The following is a 21,768-nucleotide window of genomic DNA, read 5'->3' on the forward strand; positions in this document are numbered from 1 at the left end:
AGAATGTGACGCTCGCTCGTGGGAGTTACACAAGCCACGCATTCTGCTTTGTTGAAGCAGCAGAGAAGACGGAACACCCCCTCGGTTCAGCTGGTTCGTTGACAAATAGAAAGGGACGCTTGTCGTTTTGCCTTCAACTATTGAGAAAATATGAAAAAAATGAGGTCAAGTAATAAAGTTGACTGTTTTGTACTTGGGTAGTTTTTAATTCACATTTAATTTACTTCAAAATTATTCATTATTATATATATATATATATATATATACACTTTATATAATTGATTAATGTGATTTAATTTATGTAGTTTTTCAATTTAAATTCAGAATAACTTCTGATTCAATCTTGGTATCTATATCACAAAAACCTGCTATAATAAGGGTGTGTAGACTTTTTATATCCACTATAATAATTTTTTAAAAAGTTGAATAAATATACATGTCATTTTAAATTCAATTTGAATTTTAGTAAAAAAAAATTAAACCATTTCTTGATTTTGATAAAATGTTCCCACATCTAAAAATAGGACCAAACTGTCAGTATAACACAATGTAGTTACTAGTACACAATTGAATAAACTTAGACTTGTTTTGAATTTTGGCCGTCATCCTCTTAGAACAACAAGTTATTGAAAAAGTTCTTAAACACTGAACGGTTACATGTGCATTCAAAAGTAAAGTAAAAGTCATAATGCATTTTATTGTGAAATTTCACCCTGAGGCCCAAGATGGCCAACGTTTACTGAGCTTCTCTGCACCCTGCAAACACTCCAGAGACGAGTCAATTTTGTTGCAAAGTTTAATTCCAGGCAATTCAAGAACATTCCGATCAAAGGCATCCGTCAGGCATTCATTCCGTGTGCATCCACTACTCACTAAGTCATTTTTTTTTTCAACAAGCGGGGGCAAAATTCAGTCCCCACGTTAAAGGTATTTTTCCCCACACGAGCTGTGAAGGTTGCTACTAATGCTTTGTCTATTTGATTTCTTGTTTGGTTATTTGATTGATTGCTTGATTGATTGACACCCACTGACACGTTGCTGCTGGGTAAGCTCAGAAAACCACCACGAGTGAAACCTTAGTCCCCGTGAGTGGATTTTCCTCGATGAGTTTCGAGAGAAAGATGCGAATATTGTTGGGTTTGTGGCGCTTCTATGTAATGAACTCCAGGATGTAAAAGATGAGCTCCATCACGATGGGCTCGTCGCCTCTCTTGCGCCCCCTGCTGTGGATGACGGGGATGAGCGTGCTGTCCAAGGCGTTCAGGTACTGAGGAGGGAGGGGGTGCCCGTTGCTGCCTGCTACGAAGCCCACCTGAAATTGTGAGCAAAGACACAAAGGACAATATTTAACGTCGAAATGAACCCAAAACATTCTTCAGAATGTGTTCTGTGCTCTCCCACTAATCTAATGGCACGCTGATTAGTTACGCAGCAAAATCCATGACGTCACAGTTGCTCAGCTCGGGCTCAGGTAACGACCAATCACGGCGTACCAGCTTTCTGAAGCTGATCTATGATTGGTTGTTTAGACTAGTGGGGCACATACAACATAATGTGGGGGGAAATTATGGGTTGACCTTTACCACAATTTATGTTTACATCAATTAAAATCATGTTATTTTAAACATGAAGTAGGAGCAAATACATTAATATTAATTCAATTCAATATTTATAATAATTATTGTAATAAAAAAATACATTAAAATGCAGCAAATAAATACATTGAGTTTTCTAAATTGAAATTACCACCAATTAAAAAAATAAAATTAATAATTACTTTTAAAATTGTGCGGTCTGAAATAACATGTACTAGTATAATATAAATAATGATAATAAAGACAATAATTTTGGTTAGAAAATTTTAATTTACTAATTACTTTCTGAAAATTTGTAGAGAAAATAAATGTTTATAGCAACAATTATAAACACTTAAAATGTCAATTTAAATCCAATCTGAGATTATCTGAAATATGAATACAATTCAAACAAAAATAAGAGCTTGGAGAAAAATTTATAAATTTGTATGGATTAATTCTTTATAATAACAATTATAATTAATCCATCCAATCTTTATATATTGTCCAGGTTCATGGATAATTCAAATAATCACTTTTTGCTCAAATAAAATTGAAATTTGAAATATAATTATTAATCATAACAGTCTGAATAAAAATAAGAATAGTCCTTTCACAAAAATTGTCAAATAAAAACAAGTGGAAAACTTCAAATCTAAACAAAGATTAAAAAAATAATCATATAAAACTGTAAATACATATGAACTTTACAAATATTCCTCTTATACACTTTATTGAACATTTTGTTGACGCCATCGTTGAATGAAATTATCCTTTATCTATTTTTCCCATCATACTGAGATGTCATTCTAATATGCTGTCAGTACGAGACCGTGAACGACAATAACATTGTTAAACGAATACCTCTCTGACGGTGTCAATCAAAAGTCAACATTAATATTATCTTTGTCAACTCAGACTGTTTTGTCTCTCTTATAGGAATGCGCAGGTGTCCCTAATGAAGTGGCACACCCACCTGCTGGGGGTCAAAGGTCACACGCAGCCCCAACTTGGCCATGCCGTCCTCCTTGAGGAGTTTCAGGTACGGACACAGCGCCAAGCAAAAGGCCCTGGCTATCCTCTCCGTCAGCCGGTTGTGTTCCGGGATGTTGGCCGCGATTCCTTTAGGGGGTTCGGCCCTCTGCAGGTAGAACACCTGCGCACACAACAGCCAGTGAAAAACATTTGCAAGTCAAAATAACATAAATGGTTGAATAGTGAGTCAAACGTACTTCTGTCCAGTGGATAATCTTCCCGTTTTCTTTGTATTCGGATTTCTGGAACATCTTTGTACTGCTGATGGACTCCATGGATTGACCATCAATGGGGCTTATAATCCTGAAGAAAACATATATTATTGTTTTTAATATATATTATATAAATTAATTAATAATGAATGTATTTATTAATACATTAATAATTAATAAATTTACCATTTGCCATTTGTATATATTATATAAATAGATATTTTATTATTATTATTATGATGATTATTTCAGCCCGGGCTGAAACTGGAACCCAGAACCTCAGAATTGTGAGGCAGAAGTGCTAAACGCTAGCTCACCGCGCTACCCCCATTTGCAAGTCCATTAATGATTTATCGAGAGTAGTATAAACTGTCAACTGAAACATGAATAACATCATAAAGTATTGGCTGCGCATGAATTCAGATTGGGATGAAGAGCGCTAAACTCCAAGCAGGTTGAGGTGCCCCACCCTTTATTGAGGGCGCACTTGGCCTCCACCCACTGCACACAAACGAGCTCCTGGCTGTCCGCTCGGTCCACGCGGCCGCAGGTGACGGCGTAGTCCTTCATTTCCCGCAACGACCTACGCAGCTCCGCCATCGTCTCCGGGGTAATTTGCACCATGAGCCCATCTGGCACACACACCAACACACGTACACACAATTTGTCAACATTGACAGACAGTGCCAAGCAGGCTGTTCAAGTATACACACACACATTTACAGTATATGAACAAAGATGAAGATTGGGGATGAATGTAATGAGTGAGTAAAGTCCACTTTGTCGTGGATGATGTTACCTTCTACGATGCTGGACTTGGCAAAGTAGCCTGCAGTTGCTTTCAGTGCGCTGCTGAATATGAAAAAACATGATCCAGTCACTGGAGAAGTGGGAAAAAAGAGAGAAAAAAACATTAGTTTGAAATATTTTGTAAATAAAACAATCACGTGTAGACTATATGTGGCATTAAAGCGAAACCAAATTATAAAATATCAATTATACTTCTACTACTACTACTACTAATAATAATAATAATAATCATCATCATCATCATCATCATGATAATAATAATAATCATAGTAAGTTATTTCCTGCACCACTAATCTAAACACAGTAAAAAAAAGAAGAAGAATTAAATGCATTAAAATAATAACTGGAATGAATTACATTTAATTTTGACTTATTAGGGTAAATTGTACTTTATCAGCTTGTTTGCTTTATCATTACTGGTGGCAATGCATACAATTATGTTATATGTGGGAGGGGGAAAAAATCAACACAATTTATTGGAGTGCTACAGCACCCTCTAGTGGCTAAAGTTACAAGTTACATGACATTTTTGTGAGGTTGGACCTCAAACATTTACACATTTGTAATAATTCAAAAAGACCAGTTTTATTTATCATCCATCCATCCATCCATCCATTTTCTCGACCGCTTTTCCTCACTAGGGTCGCGGGGGTGCTGGAGCCTATCCCAGCTGGCTTCGGGCAGTAGGCGGGGTACACCCTGAACTGGTTGCCAGCCAATCGCAGGTTTTATTTATCAATTCATGCATTTTTTTTTGTCTTCATTAAGGTCACAGGTGATCTGAAGCCTACCTTTAGAATTTGTTTTCAATTGAATTGGACCAAGTAAAAACATTCCAAATGCTCCCACCTCAGATGTTCTTGTTTGGAGGCCAATGTTATAAATAAAGGATAACTGGCCTTATCTTAAACATTTGAATTTTGTAATTTTTTTCTTCAACAATGACCCCCGAAAAATCCTCTAGCGTTGAAAATATGCTCGGTTACCTTTCCGTGGCTGGTTGTGGATGCTGATGGCTTGCGTCTGGTACTGGCCGTCGTCCCTTTGCACGCAGATGAGGTGCGAGTCGGCCTCCTCGTTGAAGCATGCCCCCATGGCTAAGACGTGCTCGTTGCACTTGTTCATGGCCTTCATCAGCTGATGTGACAGAAAACAAGAGCCATCAACGAAAAGGCTTTCAAATTGTGCTAATCTTTGGTCTCACCTCGTTGTAGCCGGCAGTTGGTATCTTTATGCAGGTCTTCTGAGCCTCCAGGTCCACCGTGAGGTCCGGCACCATTGGGAGACTATAACGGAAATTCCTAAAGTCCTGCACAGGATGGAAAATGCGGCATAATTTCACAATAACTTTGCCTTCAAGTTCACTATAATGCTAACACATAATGGCAAACACCATAGACGAGCTAATGAATGCTATCGATGCGGTAGTTTCAAACCTTTTTACCCTTTATGTTAGTTTGTTAGAAACAGCAATTGATTTCCTGGGTCAATTTGACCCGCCATACAGAGTCTGACTTGGAATTTAAATATTAACTTCATTACACACGATTTGATGAATATTTTTAGTTGTCTATGAGTCAATTTGACCCGCTACATAACATGACATATCATAACAAATTGCTTAATTATTTATGTTCTATTTAATTGGAACTATTTTCTTTATTGAATGTGCTACTTTTTTTTATGGGGGATGGGACAGAATAACCGTTCACTTCCATGTGGAAAGATACCTTTAGGATTATGGTCACGGTTAGGGTACCCCGGTGGTAACCCTAATAATAACAAATAAAACTAAACTCTCAATGTACCACTGTATTTTATTTTTCTGAGATACACCAAAAAGGTATCAAATAGTATGACATAAAATATAGTATAAATTAAAATAAAATAAATTAAAAATTAAAAATTAAAAATTAAAAATTAAAAATTAAAAATTAAAAATTAAAAATTAAAAATTAAAAATTAAAATAATAATAATAATAATAATTAAAATAATAATAATAATAATAAAATAAAATAAATAATAATAATAATAATCCAATTGAAAGCTTCTGAACAGCACACAACTGTGACTCACCACTAAAAGCCTCATGACTGTGTGGCCGATGTCCCCAAACAAAGGCTTCCTAAAGCGTACGCTGTACAGAGGACAAGGGTAAACTGCAAAAAAAGAGGAAAAAAAAGTCAAAGTGAAAATTCGGGCCCCCACGGAGGCATTGACCGGAGGAACTCACATCGGTACTCTGCCCCCAGGCGCAGCATGAGACGCAGGGGGAAGGTCTTGGCCCAGACCACCTCGGCCCGGTGGAGCAGCAGGCCGAAGAGGTACGGCTGGCTGGGCAGGGGCAGACCCTGAAGGGACTGACGGGTGGGACGGACAAACAAGAGGCCCGCGTGCTCGTCGCTGCCCAGGTAGCGGCCGCCGAATAGCGACAGAGACAGATGTTTGATCACCTTCCCTGTGGGTGCGAAAGTCAACAGTTAGACGCAGAATGCAGTATTCAAGGTCATACTAGCCTGGGACAGAGGATATCAGATGAAGAGCCACATGCTGCTTCACGTAGCTCTGGAAAACAGACAATATTTCCTGTGACACATCTGAACAATTCAACTGAAATTGTTTGGCTCAGTCTGTAAGAAGTTTGGGATAGCTCGTCATTGACTCGCATCCTGTGACAGATGCGACAAGATACAGAAATTTCAACTACTGTCCAAGTACCTTTTAAATAAGTAAACAAAGAGGGGGTGGAACAAAAAAATCAAAGAAGGGATTATTGATCAGATTCCTTTTAAAGTGAGAGGAATACTCCGAGAGCAACGAGCCCATGCAGCAAAACCCTCCTCCTTGTGCCACCATGTGACAACCTAAACATGATTGGACTACGACCCACTTACTTGTCACATAGGCCTTAAGCAAAAACCCTGTTACTTGTCACATATGTCCCCGTGCGACAAAGTGGCTTCAATGTTATGATCGTTTTAAAAAAACGGGCTCGTCTGGGAATTGAACCCAGGACCTCTCGCACCCGATGCGAGAATCATACCCCTAGACCAACGAGCCACAAGAAGCTGCACATGACCTTTTTGGTGGCCCATGTGACAAGTGCCCGAACAAAGCTGGTCCAGGATTAGAACCCCAAATGAGAATCCTATGCCTAAACAAACAAGCAACAACAGACCATGTTCGACTCATAGTCATTAGATAGAGGAGGTGTACCTAATGAAATGTCCTCACCCGAGAGGCTGTCCCTGTACAGCTGGACAAAATGGCTGAAGATGTCCCTGGGGAAGCTCTTCTCCTCGGGCAGGCACTGCAGGAGCACCACCACCTCCACCTGTCCCACGGCGTGCATCCCCTTGGTGGTCACGCACCAACACTTCCTGTTAACATCTGTCCACAAGCGTGTAGTAAGATCAAACGGGTACATTGAGGGTCACAAACTGTGTGTGTGGGGGGGGGGGGGGGGGGGGGGCAACAACTTACAGTTGACCATTTTGACCATGGCGAGCAGGTTGGCATTGAGGACAAACACCAGAGGGTTGGAGCGGCCGCTCTCCAGCTCTTGGATGAGCAACGTCTCGGAGGGCCGCTCCTCAACGGTGTAATCTGAGGAGGGAGCAGATTAAAGTGCTTTGAAGAGGCGAAGGGCACCCCGAGATGTAATTACTCCGACATTGGCCTTGTTATCTGCGGGACCGCCAAATAAATTCATGCTGCTGGAAAATAAATCAGTGTGAAATTGTCTCGAGCCGCAAGGTCGGGTAACTTTAAGTTTTAGGACAATACTGAAGTCAACCACCGCCAGGACAGCAACTGAGCTCTGCCTTGAATAATGAAAAAAACATCAGTAATTGATGTCCCCTCCTAAAACGTTTTATGATATATTACACACAAACCTCCTTTGACTCCTGTGGAGGTGAGGATGGGCGGCAGGCCTTCCAGCGGGATGAGGTTAGACGAGCCGTTCACTAGAGTGGACATTCCCCAGTTTCGAGGAGCACACGCCTCCTGGGGGAGGTGAAATTAAGATTATGTCTGTGATTGGGATGGTGAGGGTTAAAAATAAAACTGAAATCAAAATTACATTTGAGAATAAGGTTAGAATTACTTCTGACATTCAGATCATAGTTAAAAGGGAAGTCAACATTTAAACATTGTGACCAGAATATGTTATATGTGACCTCACAAGTCTAAACATTACATTCTGATTAATATTACATTTGTGGAATATGAGTTATGCGGCAAAATCCAGCCGTTTTCATCCATCTCAGGCGGCGGCCATTTTGTCACTTGCTGTCGAGTGAAAATGACATCACAGTCGCTCAGATCTCAGGTAACAACCAATCACAGATCAGCTTCAGAAAACAGAAGAGCTGTGATTAGAGCAAGTGGCAAAATGGCCGCTTAACTCATAGTCCACTAACACAATATTAACCAGAATACCATATTTAGACTAGTGGGGCTGCAGAGAACACATTATCATTAAAAAAAAAAAAATGGGGGGGGGGGTTCCCCCATTAAAATTGTGGGTGACACAAGAGTTAAATTGAGAATAGGGTTGAGAACAAAATTGAAAATGAACTACAATAGGGGCTCTAATTAGGAATTAGGTTGTGTTAAGATTACAACTGGTATTAGAAGATTAGAGATAATGATTGGAATTTGGTCCAAGATTGAGATTATGATTTAAATTCAGTGGATTTAAGATAAATATTACCATTGGGGTTAAAATCTGATTAATACGAAGATTAATGTTAGTGCTGGGTTTGAGAATAAAATTTTAAATAAAATAGAGGTTGAGATTAGGCCTGAAATGGAGCTCAAGATTAAAATTCTAAATAAAGTGGAGACGACTAATTGAATTTGGTCCAATGGGATTCAAACCAAGATTAATACTAGCCCTGGGATTGAAATCAACATAAAGATTAGGATTGAGACCCTTTACAACAGGAAATGGGATTCGATTTTAGCAGGTGATTGAGATTTTGTATTAATTGAAAATGTGGATTTAGATGAGGTCCATCTTGAAGATAAAATTAGGGCTGAGTTTGAAATTCAGGGATGAGATCGAGTCTAACATCACAATACACTTTGAAATTAAATTTCAAGATTACAATGAAGATTAAAATTTACAAATAAATGGCGATTGATAACCATAGCACTGTAATTTAAATATCATATTACGATACAACATTGAAAGCAAGAGATTGCACTAAAGATAGATGTGATTACTACTCAGACAACTGTAGCGTTTTCTTTTGTGTGATCCTACATTAGCGCCCCCGTGTGGCCTGGAAGCTCTCCTGAGCTGCGGCGACCCTGCCGGACCTTTGGCCATCCCGCATCGCGCCGCTCTGCTCACAGACGGCGAGAACGCGTGCCCTCTGACCGGCGTGGCGGGGGCCGACTCGGACTGCTTGTCGATGAGGAGCTTGTCCGCGAACCACACCCTCCTTTTCCCCCTCGGTGACGTGCCTGGGAGCAAAATGGCAGTTGTTGTTGTTGCGGCGTTTTCCACAAAACAAACACAGATCATCGGCTGAGAAAATAAATAAAACATAAGTGTCTCACTTTTAATGAGGCTTGAATGACAGGAAACACAAACCCGCCCCTCCTTGCCGTCCAGATGTGTAAGTCTGAACTTCAGGCCGGAGCAAAGTGCACAAAACACCTGACGACACACACGTGCGCATGCACACATATATTGAATGACTTCAAAAGTGCACCAGACGCCAGCCGGGACGCCGCACGAGCCTCACCTTGCCACAAGCGCGGCAGTGGTGCCTCCGTTTGGTAAACGTGAACCTGACGTCGCACTTCATGCACACGAGGGCCTCGGCGTCCGGGATCCAGACCGGAGCGACCTCCCCCAAGGCGTTGGCTCGGTCTTTGGTCAGGATGCCGACCGGCCCGGACTCGTTGTCGGGGACGACCGGGGTGGATGCGGAGGCTTTTCCTTCTTCTCCTCCGTTGGACGCAGCATCTTTGAAACTACTCTGGAGGTCTTCGGATTCCTCCATTTCCTTCTCCTCGATCACAGAGTCCTCCTTGGAGGTCTTGAGCTTCCTCTCCTCCTCGGCCAGACTCAGAACCAGAGGCTCCTCCCCCTGGCCTTCGCCCCATGTGGTCACCGTGCAGCCGCCTTCCTCCACGTGGAGCGTCTCGGCGGGTTTTTCTTCGCACGGCGTGACCGCTTCATCCGAGGAGGACTTGGAAGAAGGGACTTCTGGTCTGATCTGCCCTGATTTGGACATATCTCCGGCATCTTTGAGCACCAGGAGATAAGGTCTGCTTAGCCAGGGAAGCTTGGTGTCACCGAAGGTTGGGTTGTCTCCTTCATCTGTTTCAAGAAGAGCATGTTGTTAGCTTGATAGCATTGCAGATGTCATTTTTTGTTAAACACACAGAAGAAATTCAACAAACAAGAAGAGTGGCGTCCAGGAGGTATCCTAATCTTGTCTTCTCTCGATGTGGGGGAGCAGCATCTCAATTCTGAGCCCCTCCTGGATGACTGAGTTTCTCACACTATCTCTAAGAAACTCGGGCTGCTGAAAGGAAACCCGTCAGGCTTCCCGTTTTGTCTCCCCCTGCTGGTCATTTTTGAAATATTTTTTTTAATTTTTGAAAAATTTAAAATAAAAAGAAATGTTTTTCTTTTCACCTTGAAATTTGATGACAAAAATTTTAGTATTTTCAAATGACATTTTTGTACAGGTGTGACAAAGCTGGTGCACACTGAGGTTACAGAATAAATCATTTGAAATCTTGGGTAAAAAAACAAACAAACAAAAAAAAACACTTTTACTCTTTACTTTTGTGCTTAAGTGCATTTTGGACTGTATTGTTTTACTTGAACTTGAATTACATCTAGATTTTAGTATCTGTGCAGTACTTTTGCTATACCTTTACATTAGGGATGTGAATTGCCTAGTACCTGGCGATTCGATTCGGACATGGAACTTTTTCCCAAAGATAACTTTACAATAAGCTTTTTATTTGACCATTTATGAGTAAAATGCCTTCTAATTTGTAGATTAACACTTTAGCTGTTCACAATGGGTACTCCTGCAGGCCTCTGGCCAATAGTTTTCAGACTGGATTGGGTTAGAATTTCCCACGCCTTGTCTGCGGATGTGACGTAATGTGTGTGGTGTGTATGTGAAGAAGGGTATGTGCAGTTTCATTTTTTTGTCAGCAGGTGGCAGTAGCAATTCGAAATGGAACATTCTACGTTCAGTAGCTTTAAATTTTTGTTTAAGATTTTTTTTTTTAATTGCCATTAGAACCGATATTAAGATTAAAATTAGAACAGGTGTTTAGTTTAGTATTGAGATTGTAATTGGCACTACTACTGAAGGCCTGGGATTGCCTTGGAACATGTTTAAATTTAAAATAAAAATTTAAATCGAGATTATGACAGATTAAGAAAAGTGTTGAGATGCACAGTAAAACTGAGATTGGTATTAAGATTATTATTAATGTTATGCCTGAATACCAACGAAATTTAAATTCAAGATCGACATTAATATTTGGTCACCCATATACATCGTCAAGATTAAAATTAGGTCTGTAAATGTGAGGCTGAAATTACAATATATTTGAAAGTTTGTGAATAAAATTACAACTCTAGGTTTAATAAATTCAAGATTAAAAATTGGATTAATGAGCTCCTCCAGGATTATGAGGGCGTTTTGGGGGTAATTACCAACTATGAGTGGTCCCTAGACACCAAAATAGACCCGATGCATCGTTTACGTGACAGTGTAGATTAGTAAAACCCTACGGCGCGTTCGGGTATACGTACTCGCTTGTCTCGTCTACGCCGTTTAACGGATCCACCGCCGTCGTAAAGCGAGGACAACTTCCCTGCATTTTCCTTCTTTCGTGACTCCTCATAACGTCAAATTGCATACAAGATAACAACAGACTACATCACTAGCGCACATGGCAATAAAGGGGAGGGGAAAATATGACCACATGACAATTGCACGTGTTTTTGCAGCACAAATTCCACCAACATGTATTAACACCACGTTCCCAGGCTATTCTGGGTGAAAACACATCAATACGGTGCTAAAAGTGTGACGCATGCTCCAGGTTGTGTGACGCATTGAGTTCAATCCGATTGGAAACGCGCCGAGCTCGCCAATGCGACACTCGTCCGGTGTTGGCCAACGGGACACTCCATTTATTGCTTATTTCTCATTTTTGATGCATTCATTAATTTTTGTGAGGCTCAACAACAGGGAGACAGAGAGAGAGAGAGAGAGAGAGAGAGAGAGAGAGAAAGAAGGTGGTGGATAAATGCTGCATCAGCGCTTTTCACGCTCAAACATCATCATTCATCGTCATTGTGACGCACATGCGAAGGCAGCATGGATGGAGAGTAACAAGCAAGGGGGGGAAAAAATATGTACTTCACCTTCCGCGATGCCCCCCAGGAGGCTTTCGTTGTCGTCGTCCCGCGCGGAGAACAACTTCAACATGATCTTGCACTTACATCACACACGCAGCAGCATCAGAAATGATGGTGATGGGTTGGGGAAAGGATGTAGGGAAGGAGAGGGTGGGGGGGGGGGACGCTTTGCCTCTCTACCCTCATGTGAGCGACCCCCTCCCTCCCCCTTGTGTTTCTCTGCAGCTCTTCAAGAGGTGGAAACTCAAGAGGCGTGTGCATGAATGACCCATGATTGCGTCAAAGGAGTTGTCGTGACGTCACTTGGTTTGCACTCAGGTCACCAAATTCATAATTGGAGTTTGTATCATAACTGACTGTTTTTTTTGTTTTTTTTGCTTAATCAGCTAGATAGAGCAGGGTTCTCAAAATGGGGTTCCCGGATTCCAGAAGTCCACGAGTCGGAGTTTGGCGGTCTGCAAAATAATTTGGAATAAATTGTGTGCTAAGGGGGCTGTTTTTCTTCAGATGGAACAGACAAAAGTAATTGTTCAAAATTTCGACTTTATGCAGACTTATTCAAACATTATTCCTATTATGTTTGTTTTTTTTACTTCCCCTATTAAACAAAAAATAATAAATTGAGTTGTATAAATCACATTAAAGGTGAAGAAAGTTTGGAAATAATTTAGCTTTTTTTTTTTTTTTTACATCACAAAAACATGGCATTTGAACAGGGGTGTGTAGACTTTTTATATCCACTGCATGTATGTGATAAACTAATTACTTATATCTTTATTAGCTCTGAAATTATTAAAAGCACTTACAATTTGAGAATAGTTTTATTTTTTTTAAGAGCATAAAGGCATATTACAAAAATAAAGTTCTATTTTGGAGACTTTATTATAATACAATGCTCTTCTCTTGGTAAATTTTGATGTAAAGAAGTAAATTTGTTATTGTAATGTAACAACTTTTAACAAAAAAAATAGTTTTTTTTAATTCCCATAACATTTAGCGGTAATTATGTTACTGTTATTGGACTTTTATAAGAAGCAAGGTAGATGTGGCAGCACAAATAAGTTGCATGGATAGTTTAATTTTCCGTGCTGCTGTTTTGGCTAACAATATAACTTAATTTACCTCAGTTATCTATTTATGTGTATGAGTTGTTACTATTACTACTACTACTAATGACGGCCATCTTGAACAGGGACTGGAAAAAAACAAAAACAAAGATGAGACAAACAGAAAAAAAAAAGCAACAGCAAAGCGGACGAATACATGCAGACTGACTTTTTAAAACCTGATTGGACACTTGGTGGGTGGCAAAATTTAAAAACACATTCTAATACTGTATTGTCGTAGTTGTATTTGGTAATTACTCGCGTTATAAAGTAAAAATTACTTTGAGTCAGTTTTGGGACTCCCCAACAATTTGTAATGCAAAACACAACACAACTCTTTCATTAGATCATGTGGGTCGGTGTACCTAATGTTGTGGCCGTGCTGTTGTTAATTTATTTTTTGACACTTTCATTTTTTTGACACTCCCGATTGTGAAAGATGACGACAGCACGCTCCAAAAATGTTAATCTATTTTATTTTGTTTCATAAACAAATAAACAATCAAACAAATTAAGACATTTAAAACGACTGACAAATTGTTGACATCAGAAGCTTATATATTTTTTTTTAAAAGCCAGTCAGCTGGCTTGGACATCTGAGGGGAAAAAAAAAGTCTCTGTTGCATGTGTGCATGTGTGTGTGTGTGTGTCTCCATTCTGATATGTCTGAATTAGTGGAAGTGAGAACATTGCAGAGTGTTTCTGGTTTTGGCGCAGTCGTCAGTTGGCTTCATTCTTGGACGCTTCGTCAAAGTTCTCCACCAAATCTGCACGGCAACAAATCAAATCATCCAAAATCATTTTCATACACGATAGTCAACGTGTACATCGACTTGTATGGGGTACAAACATCCTGATAATCGGACCAAATTTGAGCATTGATTATTGATGATTATTCCGTATCATGGGGTGTGATCAATTTGCAAAATAATGTTTGCGCACCCGCACACAACAAGAGTAGTAAAAACACGTGGGTCATATTTTTCCCCTTCATAATGTGTGGGATCACTCACAATTTAAAATTGTTTTAGATGCTTAAATCGGCATGCGTGTATCAGGCTTTTATCCCTACAAAAAACACACAAAAAAATACCTGGAACATCATCATCCTCCTCCTCTTCCTCGATATCTTCTACTTTTAGAGATTTGCTGTCAAGTGCTGAAATAAGAAAACAACACATTCATGCTTCAGTGAAAAAATCCGAAGTATTTGTACTTGGTTATTTCCCACATGGGCTAAACAATTTTGAAAAATAATGTAATTGTAATTGATTTATTGTTTTACCCTCAATATTGCGATTATTATTTTTTTCAAGGTCCTCTTCCTCTTCAACAAACACAACCAATAAAGTAAATTAATCTGTATTATAATAAACAATATCAGAGATACTATACATAAATATTTTGGTTTTATAGGTTAGGTTTCTGCTAAAATTAAGGAAATGGACCATGAATTAATAAAATCCACTTCAATGAGAGTTCTTAACTTAAATAATAATAAAGTATACATAAATAAAACTTACCAACCAATCCAAATGAAGCACAAGCTTATTTTTTGTTTAGTTTTCAAAATTGCAGCCTTTGCGATTTGAAATTTGCTTTCTATACATTGCGATGTCCTCGCCTACTTCCCATCATCTGATACACACGCGGACCCACCTTGGCGAGGGAACTGCTCAGCCAGCTTTCGTAGGCTGCTCAGGCTGTCGGCCCCCAGCTGGCTGAGGATGCCCGGCAGCATCTCGGTGAGCTGCTTGGTCTCAGCGTGGCCCGTGACGGCAAACGTGTTGGCCGACAGCGAGGCCTGTACTTTAGGGTTGTTGAAGTGGATCACCGTCCCGTCGTCCTTGATCATGTTGACCTGAGAGGATGAAGCCACAAAGACAGTTTATACCTGTTTTTTCCCCCACAAACTTTTTGAGGAAAACACTTGCATATTGTGCAGTCGGTCCTTTTTACCTCCTCAATCCCTGCTATATTGTTGACAGCTAATTTCTTTAGGGAACTCTGAACCTTTTTGTCATCTGCTGTGGCGGTTCTGTGAACTACCTTCTTCTTCCTGCGTGCTGAACCCTAAAACCACACCATTTTTGAATTTTGTCTGAATTTGCCTACATATACTTGGATTAATTAGAAAAGTAATAAAGGGCGAAAAACAGTACATTGTGACTCACTTCCGGGTTCGCACTTACCTTTCCTCCTATCCGCACTTGGGCCTGAAGTTTGGCCAATTTTTCCTGATTCATCTTGTTACCTGCGGTAACACAACACGCAGCTGAAGCCAAACGACAAGTTATGCAAATGAATGTCCAATTGTTAAAATTAGTATTGAGTAACACACACACGACATGAAGCAAGCTATTATTAGCTCCACTTTAGTGCAGCGCGACAAGAACAAAACAAAACATACACTAAACGTCTCCGACGCGACACAGCACGTACTCCAACATTGCAATGTTTAATACTCAAACCTGGTCAAGTTTCCACGGAGGCATGCGGGTTTTTATTTTTAATTTTTTGTTTAAAAGATGTAGATTTAAGAAGACGTTTTTATTAGTCACAAATGGATGTGGAGTTCTCCTCTTCCTCGTTGCGACTAAATAGAGGCGTTTGTAAACGGCGCCGCCATCTTCTGGATGATTGAGGTAGTACGTCAACTTATTTCACTATAATTCTACTTTATTTACGCTACGTTTGTTTTATTTAAAGTGCTTTATAAATAAAGTTTGAGTATGTCAATGTAAACCACTGTTTGGCATCACTCATGTAATTTCATAGATGCTATTATTGTAGTAATCATTTACCAGTCATTTTCATCCACACTTAAAAATGATCTCATATGTAATTTTTACGAGTGTCAACTGTGCCATCTTTCAAATACACCCCTCACACATTTTATCATTTTTTATTGAGTCCCATCCGCTGTGTAGGTACGAACACTTTTCACATTGTACAAATGACTTGATATTGGCAATAACAGCTGCCTTAATACCGGTACATTAAGAGATGACATTTAATATAATATTACATGTGATGTGCTTTCAAACTACTGATCCATCAATAAGCCCTTGTCTGAAATGTGTTTTCAAAATAACAACCACTTATTTAATAGTGAAGCCATGAGGAATTACACCAAATACAAACTGTAACATACATGAGTTAGCACAAGTTACTCCATTTACATCACATGCTAACTGGTATCGCCTTGACAATATTCCACCAATGTTCACTATATATTCCCACTTTTTTTTCAGCCTTTCTTCCACATGGATAGCGTCACGTGAAACACTTCGGTCTTGGCGTCGTCGGACAGACTGATGTGAGTGTTTTGTACGAGTAAACCGTCGAGGAGGCATGCGGGTGGGCCCAACTTGGAGTGACTGGAGCTTTGCAAGAAGCTGTGCTGCCAGTGCACTGGTTCCCGGGACTTGGACCTGCAGCAGCGTTGTAACATGAGGTAGAATTTCTTCAGCACGGCCTTCCTCAGCAGGATGTAGACCCACGGGTCCAGGATCTGGTTCCACGTGGCTATACGCACCAGAAAAAGCAGTTTGTCGGATGCTGGATCATAATCGTCTTTGGAGGTGAGAAGGATGATGCGGGTCTGTACAAAGTCATACATAAAATGCATAATAAATCAAATAATACTATAGGATTAATTGTATATGAAATAATAGTGGGTAAATAGTAGTGTGGTATGATTTAGTTCTGCTCAAATGATAGGTAATGGGAAACGCCATGTTCCCATTTGTTGTTGTTAATCAACAAATATTTGAACAAAAACGTGCAAGAACAAATGTAGACAGACAGTATAACATTACTCCCAGCTATATTTTCTTTATCCTCTGGGAAAAAATGACTAATATTACTGCAAGTTACTGACTCGCGGTAGTTGAGTGAAACTGCATGACCGTATTATTCTGCCACCTAGTGGCCAAGTTGCGCACTCCAGAATTATATATATTTTTAATGTACAGTATTTATAGAGGATTATTTTTCTTATTAAAAAAACACATTTGAACTTTTTTTGCACCTGGAACAATAAATAAATAGGTCTGAACGGCTCAATTTATCTTCCCGTTATACTGCGGGTCAAATTGACCCATTAAATAAATAAATAAATTACAACCCAGAGAAAAAGTATTTTTAATGTACACAAAATAGGATATTTGTAATTATTTTTGGTATGTTATTTTTATTTAAATATTAAATGCATTTACATTAAATGTATGAAATACTGTAAAACATTAGTGACACAAGGGGCTAAAATGGGGGTAGAAAGATACAAAGATTTTATACATTCATTTCTATTATATTTAATTAATATTTTCAGGTATTTACACACCCAAATAAAATCATGAAATTAGTCTGTAGTGGCTTTATGGTGTGTTCATTTATTTTATTTATGATGGCTAAACATGGAGTGGGTCATATTTGACCCAGGAACATTCTGCTTACCAATAAAGGCCCCCAGCAAACACACGAAACCAGCATGATGGCCATCAGCTGGCAGATCATCTCAACGTGGTAAGCCGTTCCTCCGCTGTGATGCTTGCGGTGCATTGTGGACAACAGCAGGGAGCAGCTGGTCACGGCGTTGCAAACGATGGAGCACAGCAGAGCCAGCAAGCCCAGCAGAGCAAAGAGCGAAGGCAGGAACACATCCAGCCGGTCGCCGGGCCGGTCCAAATTGTAAAAGCACCAGCTCCTGGACCTCTGCACCTTGTAGGACTTCATCAGCACCACCGGCAGCGCGGCCACCAGGGCGGCCAGCAACCAGATGACAGACAGCAGCTTATTCATGTGGCGGAAGGCTAACCCGGTAGAGTGATAAAAGGGCTTGGTGACCCCGATGCAGCGCTCTATGGCCATGGCGCTCCCCAGAAACAGCGGGCTCAGACCGAAGAAGACCAAGGTCGCGCCGAAGAGGTTGCACACCCTGCCGTGGGGATCGAACATCTCCCAATCCTTGCGCAAGCTGTAGACGTAAAGCACAACGGAGCCGTTGACCAGGTGGCCCAGCAGGTCCGTGACCACCAGGCTGGCGGCGAACACCGAGAAGGGCGCCCTGGATTTCAGCGGCCTTCGTTTGGAGGATTTGAGCAGAATGAAGAAGGCCAGGCTGTTGGACAGGATGCCGACGGTCATGGAGATGACCGAGGTGGTTACTGATAGATTCTTCTTGACGCAGGTGATGTTTGTGGGCGTGGCCTCTTTCCAGCTAGTCAGATCAGCACTCTCACTGGTCGACATAGTGGGCATGAAATCTGGAAGACGGCACATCATTTTTTATTAAAACATCTGCGAGAGATTGGAACAAACCAACCATCTTTTAGACGTGGGGGGTAAGAGTGGGGGTGCTTCCTAGCCCCCAAAACGAGCTAGGGGTGCCCATGACCATCGCTATAATGTCCCAAATGAACCATAAATACTATACAAAAACGTGCATTAATTTGAGCAGCGCACCACCACAATGGATTTTAAATCAAATGCGAACTATGACGGAAGTGTACGTTCAACTTTAATTTAATAGGTTTCCCAAATGGTTACAATGACCATTTAGTGATTACAGTAATTTGACTACTTCCATTTTCAGGGGCTCAAAACTACTTCGACCTTTTGGACTCGCAAAAGGTTAATTGGCCAGCGCATTCCCGTAATGCAAGAAAAATGACACAAGTGACCAAATTGGCATTTGGCAGCTCTTTGACTGGAACAACAAACATGAATTTCATGGATCTAAAAATAAAAATAAAAATAAAAATAAAAATAAAAATAAAAATAAAAATAAAAATAAAAATAAAAATAAAAATAAAAATAAAAATAAAAATAAAAATAAAAATAAAAATAAAAATAAAAATAAAAATAAAAATAAAAATAAAAAATAAATAAAAATAAAAATAAAAATAAAACAACTAGAATGGAATGCAAAGAAATGGGATATTAGTCAAGTCAGTGGCAACCATAAAAAGGAAGTGGTTCCGTTCTGAAACTCAGAATCTTGTCATGTTCATGGACTTAAAACAGCAATAAAGTGCCTTTCAATGTCAAGAGTCTACAGAGTAGATTTACTTTAAAAAAAAATCCAACTTAACATTCTAGAAAAACAACAAACAAAAAGCATGGAAAAGATTTCTTACCTGAGCCTTCATGAAGCTTCTCAGCAGTCAGCTTCAACATCCAGTCGATGTCTCGTATGAGGCAGAGAAGTGCAATCTCCGGTCTTCTGACTCCAGCTGCTGCAAAAAAAAAAAACAAAAAAAAAACTCAGTGCTGTCCATCAGACATGCGCGTCCTCCTACTGCGACAGATCTTCCAACCAATATAATGGAGCATTACTCACACACAAGTTCACACCTTTGTAAATGCATTTGTGTGTGTGTGGTCACCCGAAAGGTTCTTTCCACTGTGGGCCTTATAAAGGTCCACAATACAGTGATAAATCCAATGAATCACAAACTGGTCAAGCAAATCTAGATATACTTGATTGAGTTCCAATTTGAACATGTTACAATTTTGTAAATTTAAGTTCATTCACTAATATTAGAACATATTTCATCTCATTATATTATATAATACTTTTTAATCTGTGTTCAAAAGCATTTATACTTGCGGCCGACTTCACCTCCGATGCCAATTGATCCCATTTGCGTGCAGCAAAACAGTTAAATGCTGCTTCGCCATGTTTGTTTTCAAACCTGGGCTCCACTAATTGGCCTGAATCTGCAGCTCTCTCAACATGAGATTGCAACGCTGAACGTGGAGGGAGGGTCGAGCAGTAGATGACCTTATGAAAAATTGAAGAGACAATATCCCGCGTGTGCAGGAAACCAGATGGTCCGGAAACAATGTCAAGGAACTGGATGATGGATAAAAACACATCGAACGGTGGCGCAAGCAAGGAAGGACGAACACATCTTGTGGGAATTATCCTCTCCTAGGAAATGAAGACTTTGACGACTGAGGTTTAAAAAAAATGATTTCTGCCTAACAATCACACTGAACATTTGTTCACCTATTCCTTCAATGCAGAACTGGCTGAAACGAGCAAAATGAATTTGGTGACTGATTACTCATAGACAGATGCCAGTGTTTCTCTCCCCGGCTGTTGCCCGAAAAAATATTCACATTGGATTATATTTTCTACCAGAGAAAAGCAGGGTGGGATGTTCTACTAAGTGGACACAAAGATGCGTAGTGATTCTATGACCGCATACCAATTACGAGTCGACCTTATGTAGCTTATTTTTTCTTTTTCTTTACCACAAGTTTGTTAAGGGTCAATTGTGGTCATTCATGCCCAAACATGTACTGCGACATTTCCTGTTATGTTTGAAATCTATGACGCATTCTCAGGTTAGTATAAAGAAATATGATAGAGGGCAACTTTAGTACAATAATACACCAAATATTCAATTCGGCTATTTGCTGAAAAACTCATTAATATGCTTTTTTCCCCAAACGTCCTAAGATACCACAAAATGCTGTCAAGGCACTAGGAAAGTAGTAATTGATGTCAAGGAAGAATGTGAGAGACAAGCATTGCGTGTTAACGAGGGGCAGGGTTGTTAGTTGAAGTCAAGGAGATTTTTTTTACACTTTTCCTGTGCATATTTTTAAAAATCAATTCATTTTTAAGCCCTTTATTGAGAGGGGTAACGTAAGATGAATTAAAAATTATATCAAAGTGTTTTGGCATCGTAGTTGTTTTGGGGTTGCGGGAAGACGGGACAGCTCCTGTCTTGCTAACCACTGTGCTGATGAATGGATTTGATCTTAATTGTCAATATAAATAGAACCTCAAATGGTTTGCAGTCTCCCCACCATCATGCATTGTTTGCTAAAGTGGTGATTTTAAGCCGACGTTATTCTGTTTGGAAGCACTTTATTTTTCCATCAAGGGCCAATTTTGAGGTAAAGAAGGTGTCAGAAATGAGACACAAATAAAAGAACAGGTTTGACAACTAAAATGATGGTTAACAGATTTTCTTTCTTCTTTTTTTTTAAATCCTCAACATTTGGCGGAAGTATATATTAAACTGAAAAGTGACTCATTTGCAATTTAAAATTGGACTCACTCCATTAAGCAATTCTACATTTTGAATTGTTTGCCAAAGTGGAAAAAAAAAAACTTTCTAGAAATGTTACATTGTCAGTTTGTGGGACGACTAGCTTGTACAGTAATTAGCTAGCAGGCTATTTCCTGGTTGCAAGGGACAGGAGGAGCATATCATTCTTTATTCTGGGGAGGAGGAGTGAATGCTCCCATGGTGATTCAAATGTCATAATACATTCCTCTAACAACTAAATAAACTAACAATAAGAGGTCATACTCACAATTGTTGTAGGATGTTTTTGTTGTTGTTAGTTAGCACAGGCTACTTCCTGGTTCCGTATGCTAGCTAAAATGCTAATCCCTGGATCATAGGGAATGATATATATATATATATATATATATAGACAGTAAATAGTCGTTTTCCAGCCAATTAAGTGAGACTGGGTCATTCATCACAGTTATATGTATCTTGAGATGCCTGACAACCCCAAATCACTTCCCAAATCCTCTCCCAAGTTTGACATCACGCTCTGCAAGTGTGCTGTCACAGACGAAAAC

The 21,768-nt window shown here is 39.7% G+C and overlaps 3 protein-coding genes and 1 non-coding gene across 6 annotated transcripts; all 4 read right to left on the reverse strand.

Annotated features, from left to right (window-relative positions):
- Positions 1 to 782: 782 nt before the first annotated feature.
- Positions 783 to 12,199, reverse strand: zfyve9b (zinc finger, FYVE domain containing 9b). The gene is made up of 16 exons (XM_077584234.1): positions 12,055 to 12,199; positions 9,392 to 9,972; positions 9,204 to 9,303; positions 8,905 to 9,107; positions 7,529 to 7,640; positions 7,116 to 7,238; positions 6,867 to 7,022; positions 5,866 to 6,090; positions 5,709 to 5,791; positions 4,836 to 4,940; positions 4,618 to 4,768; positions 3,621 to 3,701; positions 3,291 to 3,453; positions 2,807 to 2,912; positions 2,551 to 2,730; positions 783 to 1,312 (listed from the first exon to the last, which is right to left on the reverse strand). Exons 1-16 carry the CDS (start codon positions 12,116 to 12,118, stop codon positions 1,151 to 1,153), a joined length of 2,595 nt encoding a protein of 864 aa, XP_077440360.1. The 5' UTR covers positions 12,119 to 12,199; the 3' UTR covers positions 783 to 1,150.
- trnap-cgg (transfer RNA proline (anticodon CGG)) lies at positions 6,621 to 6,692 on the reverse strand. The gene has a single exon. It is a non-coding gene; the product is annotated as a tRNA-Pro (tRNA).
- A 1,414-nt stretch (positions 12,200 to 13,613) lies between the features above and the next one.
- btf3l4 (basic transcription factor 3-like 4) lies at positions 13,614 to 15,771 on the reverse strand. Its single transcript, XM_077584074.1, has 6 exons — positions 15,626 to 15,771; positions 15,347 to 15,408; positions 15,114 to 15,227; positions 14,814 to 15,015; positions 14,248 to 14,313; positions 13,614 to 13,921 (listed from the first exon to the last, which is right to left on the reverse strand). Exons 2-6 carry the CDS (start codon positions 15,398 to 15,400, stop codon positions 13,875 to 13,877), a joined length of 483 nt encoding a protein of 160 aa, XP_077440200.1. The 5' UTR covers positions 15,401 to 15,408; positions 15,626 to 15,771; the 3' UTR covers positions 13,614 to 13,874.
- A 274-nt stretch (positions 15,772 to 16,045) lies between these two features.
- Positions 16,046 to 21,497, reverse strand: ptgfr (prostaglandin F receptor (FP)). 3 transcript variants are annotated; one of them, XM_077584911.1, is made up of 5 exons: positions 21,492 to 21,497; positions 19,295 to 19,393; positions 17,613 to 18,421; positions 16,693 to 16,758; positions 16,046 to 16,588 (listed from the first exon to the last, which is right to left on the reverse strand). In XM_077584911.1, the coding sequence occupies exons 2-5, from the start codon at positions 19,332 to 19,334 to the stop codon at positions 16,256 to 16,258; spliced, it is 1,248 nt and encodes a 415-aa protein (XP_077441037.1). In that variant the 5' UTR covers positions 19,335 to 19,393; positions 21,492 to 21,497; the 3' UTR covers positions 16,046 to 16,255. The 3 variants fall into 3 exon arrangements, with proteins under 3 accessions (XP_077441037.1, XP_077441036.1, XP_077441038.1); XM_077584910.1 differs by lacking the exon at positions 21,492 to 21,497 and having other exon boundaries at positions 19,295 to 21,483; XM_077584912.1 differs by lacking the exon at positions 21,492 to 21,497 and having other exon boundaries at positions 16,260 to 16,758; positions 19,295 to 21,483.
- Positions 21,498 to 21,768: the final 271 nt, after the last annotated feature.

The sequence above is a fragment of the Vanacampus margaritifer genome, chromosome 13 (assembly GCF_051991255.1).
Source record: "Vanacampus margaritifer isolate UIUO_Vmar chromosome 13, RoL_Vmar_1.0, whole genome shotgun sequence".
In the NCBI taxonomy this organism is placed as follows: Eukaryota; Metazoa; Chordata; class Actinopteri; order Syngnathiformes; family Syngnathidae; genus Vanacampus; species Vanacampus margaritifer.

Coding starts and splice junctions, on each gene's coding strand:
- zfyve9b (XM_077584234.1), bottom strand. CDS start 12,118: ATGTTGAAGTTGTTCTCCGCGCGGGACGACGACAACGAAAGCCTCCTG. Junction 3,454..3,620: donor CAAGTCCAGCATCGTAGAAG/GTAACATCATCC, acceptor TGTGTGTGCCAG/ATGGGCTCATGGTGCAAATT. Junction 2,731..2,806: donor AGATTATCCACTGGACAGAA/GTACGTTTGACT, acceptor TTGTGTGCGCAG/GTGTTCTACCTGCAGAGGGC.
- btf3l4 (XM_077584074.1), bottom strand. CDS start 15,400: ATGAATCAGGAAAAATTGGCCAAACTTCAGGCCCAAGTGCGGATAGGA. Junction 15,228..15,346: donor AAGTGCGGATAGGAGGAAAG/GTAAGTGCGAAC, acceptor GTGTGGTTTTAG/GGTTCAGCACGCAGGAAGAA. Junction 15,016..15,113: donor ATATAGCAGGGATTGAGGAG/GTAAAAAGGACC, acceptor TCATCCTCTCAG/GTCAACATGATCAAGGACGA.
- ptgfr (XM_077584911.1), bottom strand. CDS start 19,334: ATGTTGAAGCTGACTGCTGAGAAGCTTCATGAAGGCTCAG. Junction 16,759..17,612: donor TTTGCTGGGGGCCTTTATTG/GTAAGCAGAATG, acceptor GACTTTGTACAG/ACCCGCATCATCCTTCTCAC. Junction 16,589..16,692: donor CCGACAAACTGCTTTTTCTG/GTGCGTATAGCC, acceptor ACGCTGCTGCAG/GTCCAAGTCCCGGGAACCAG.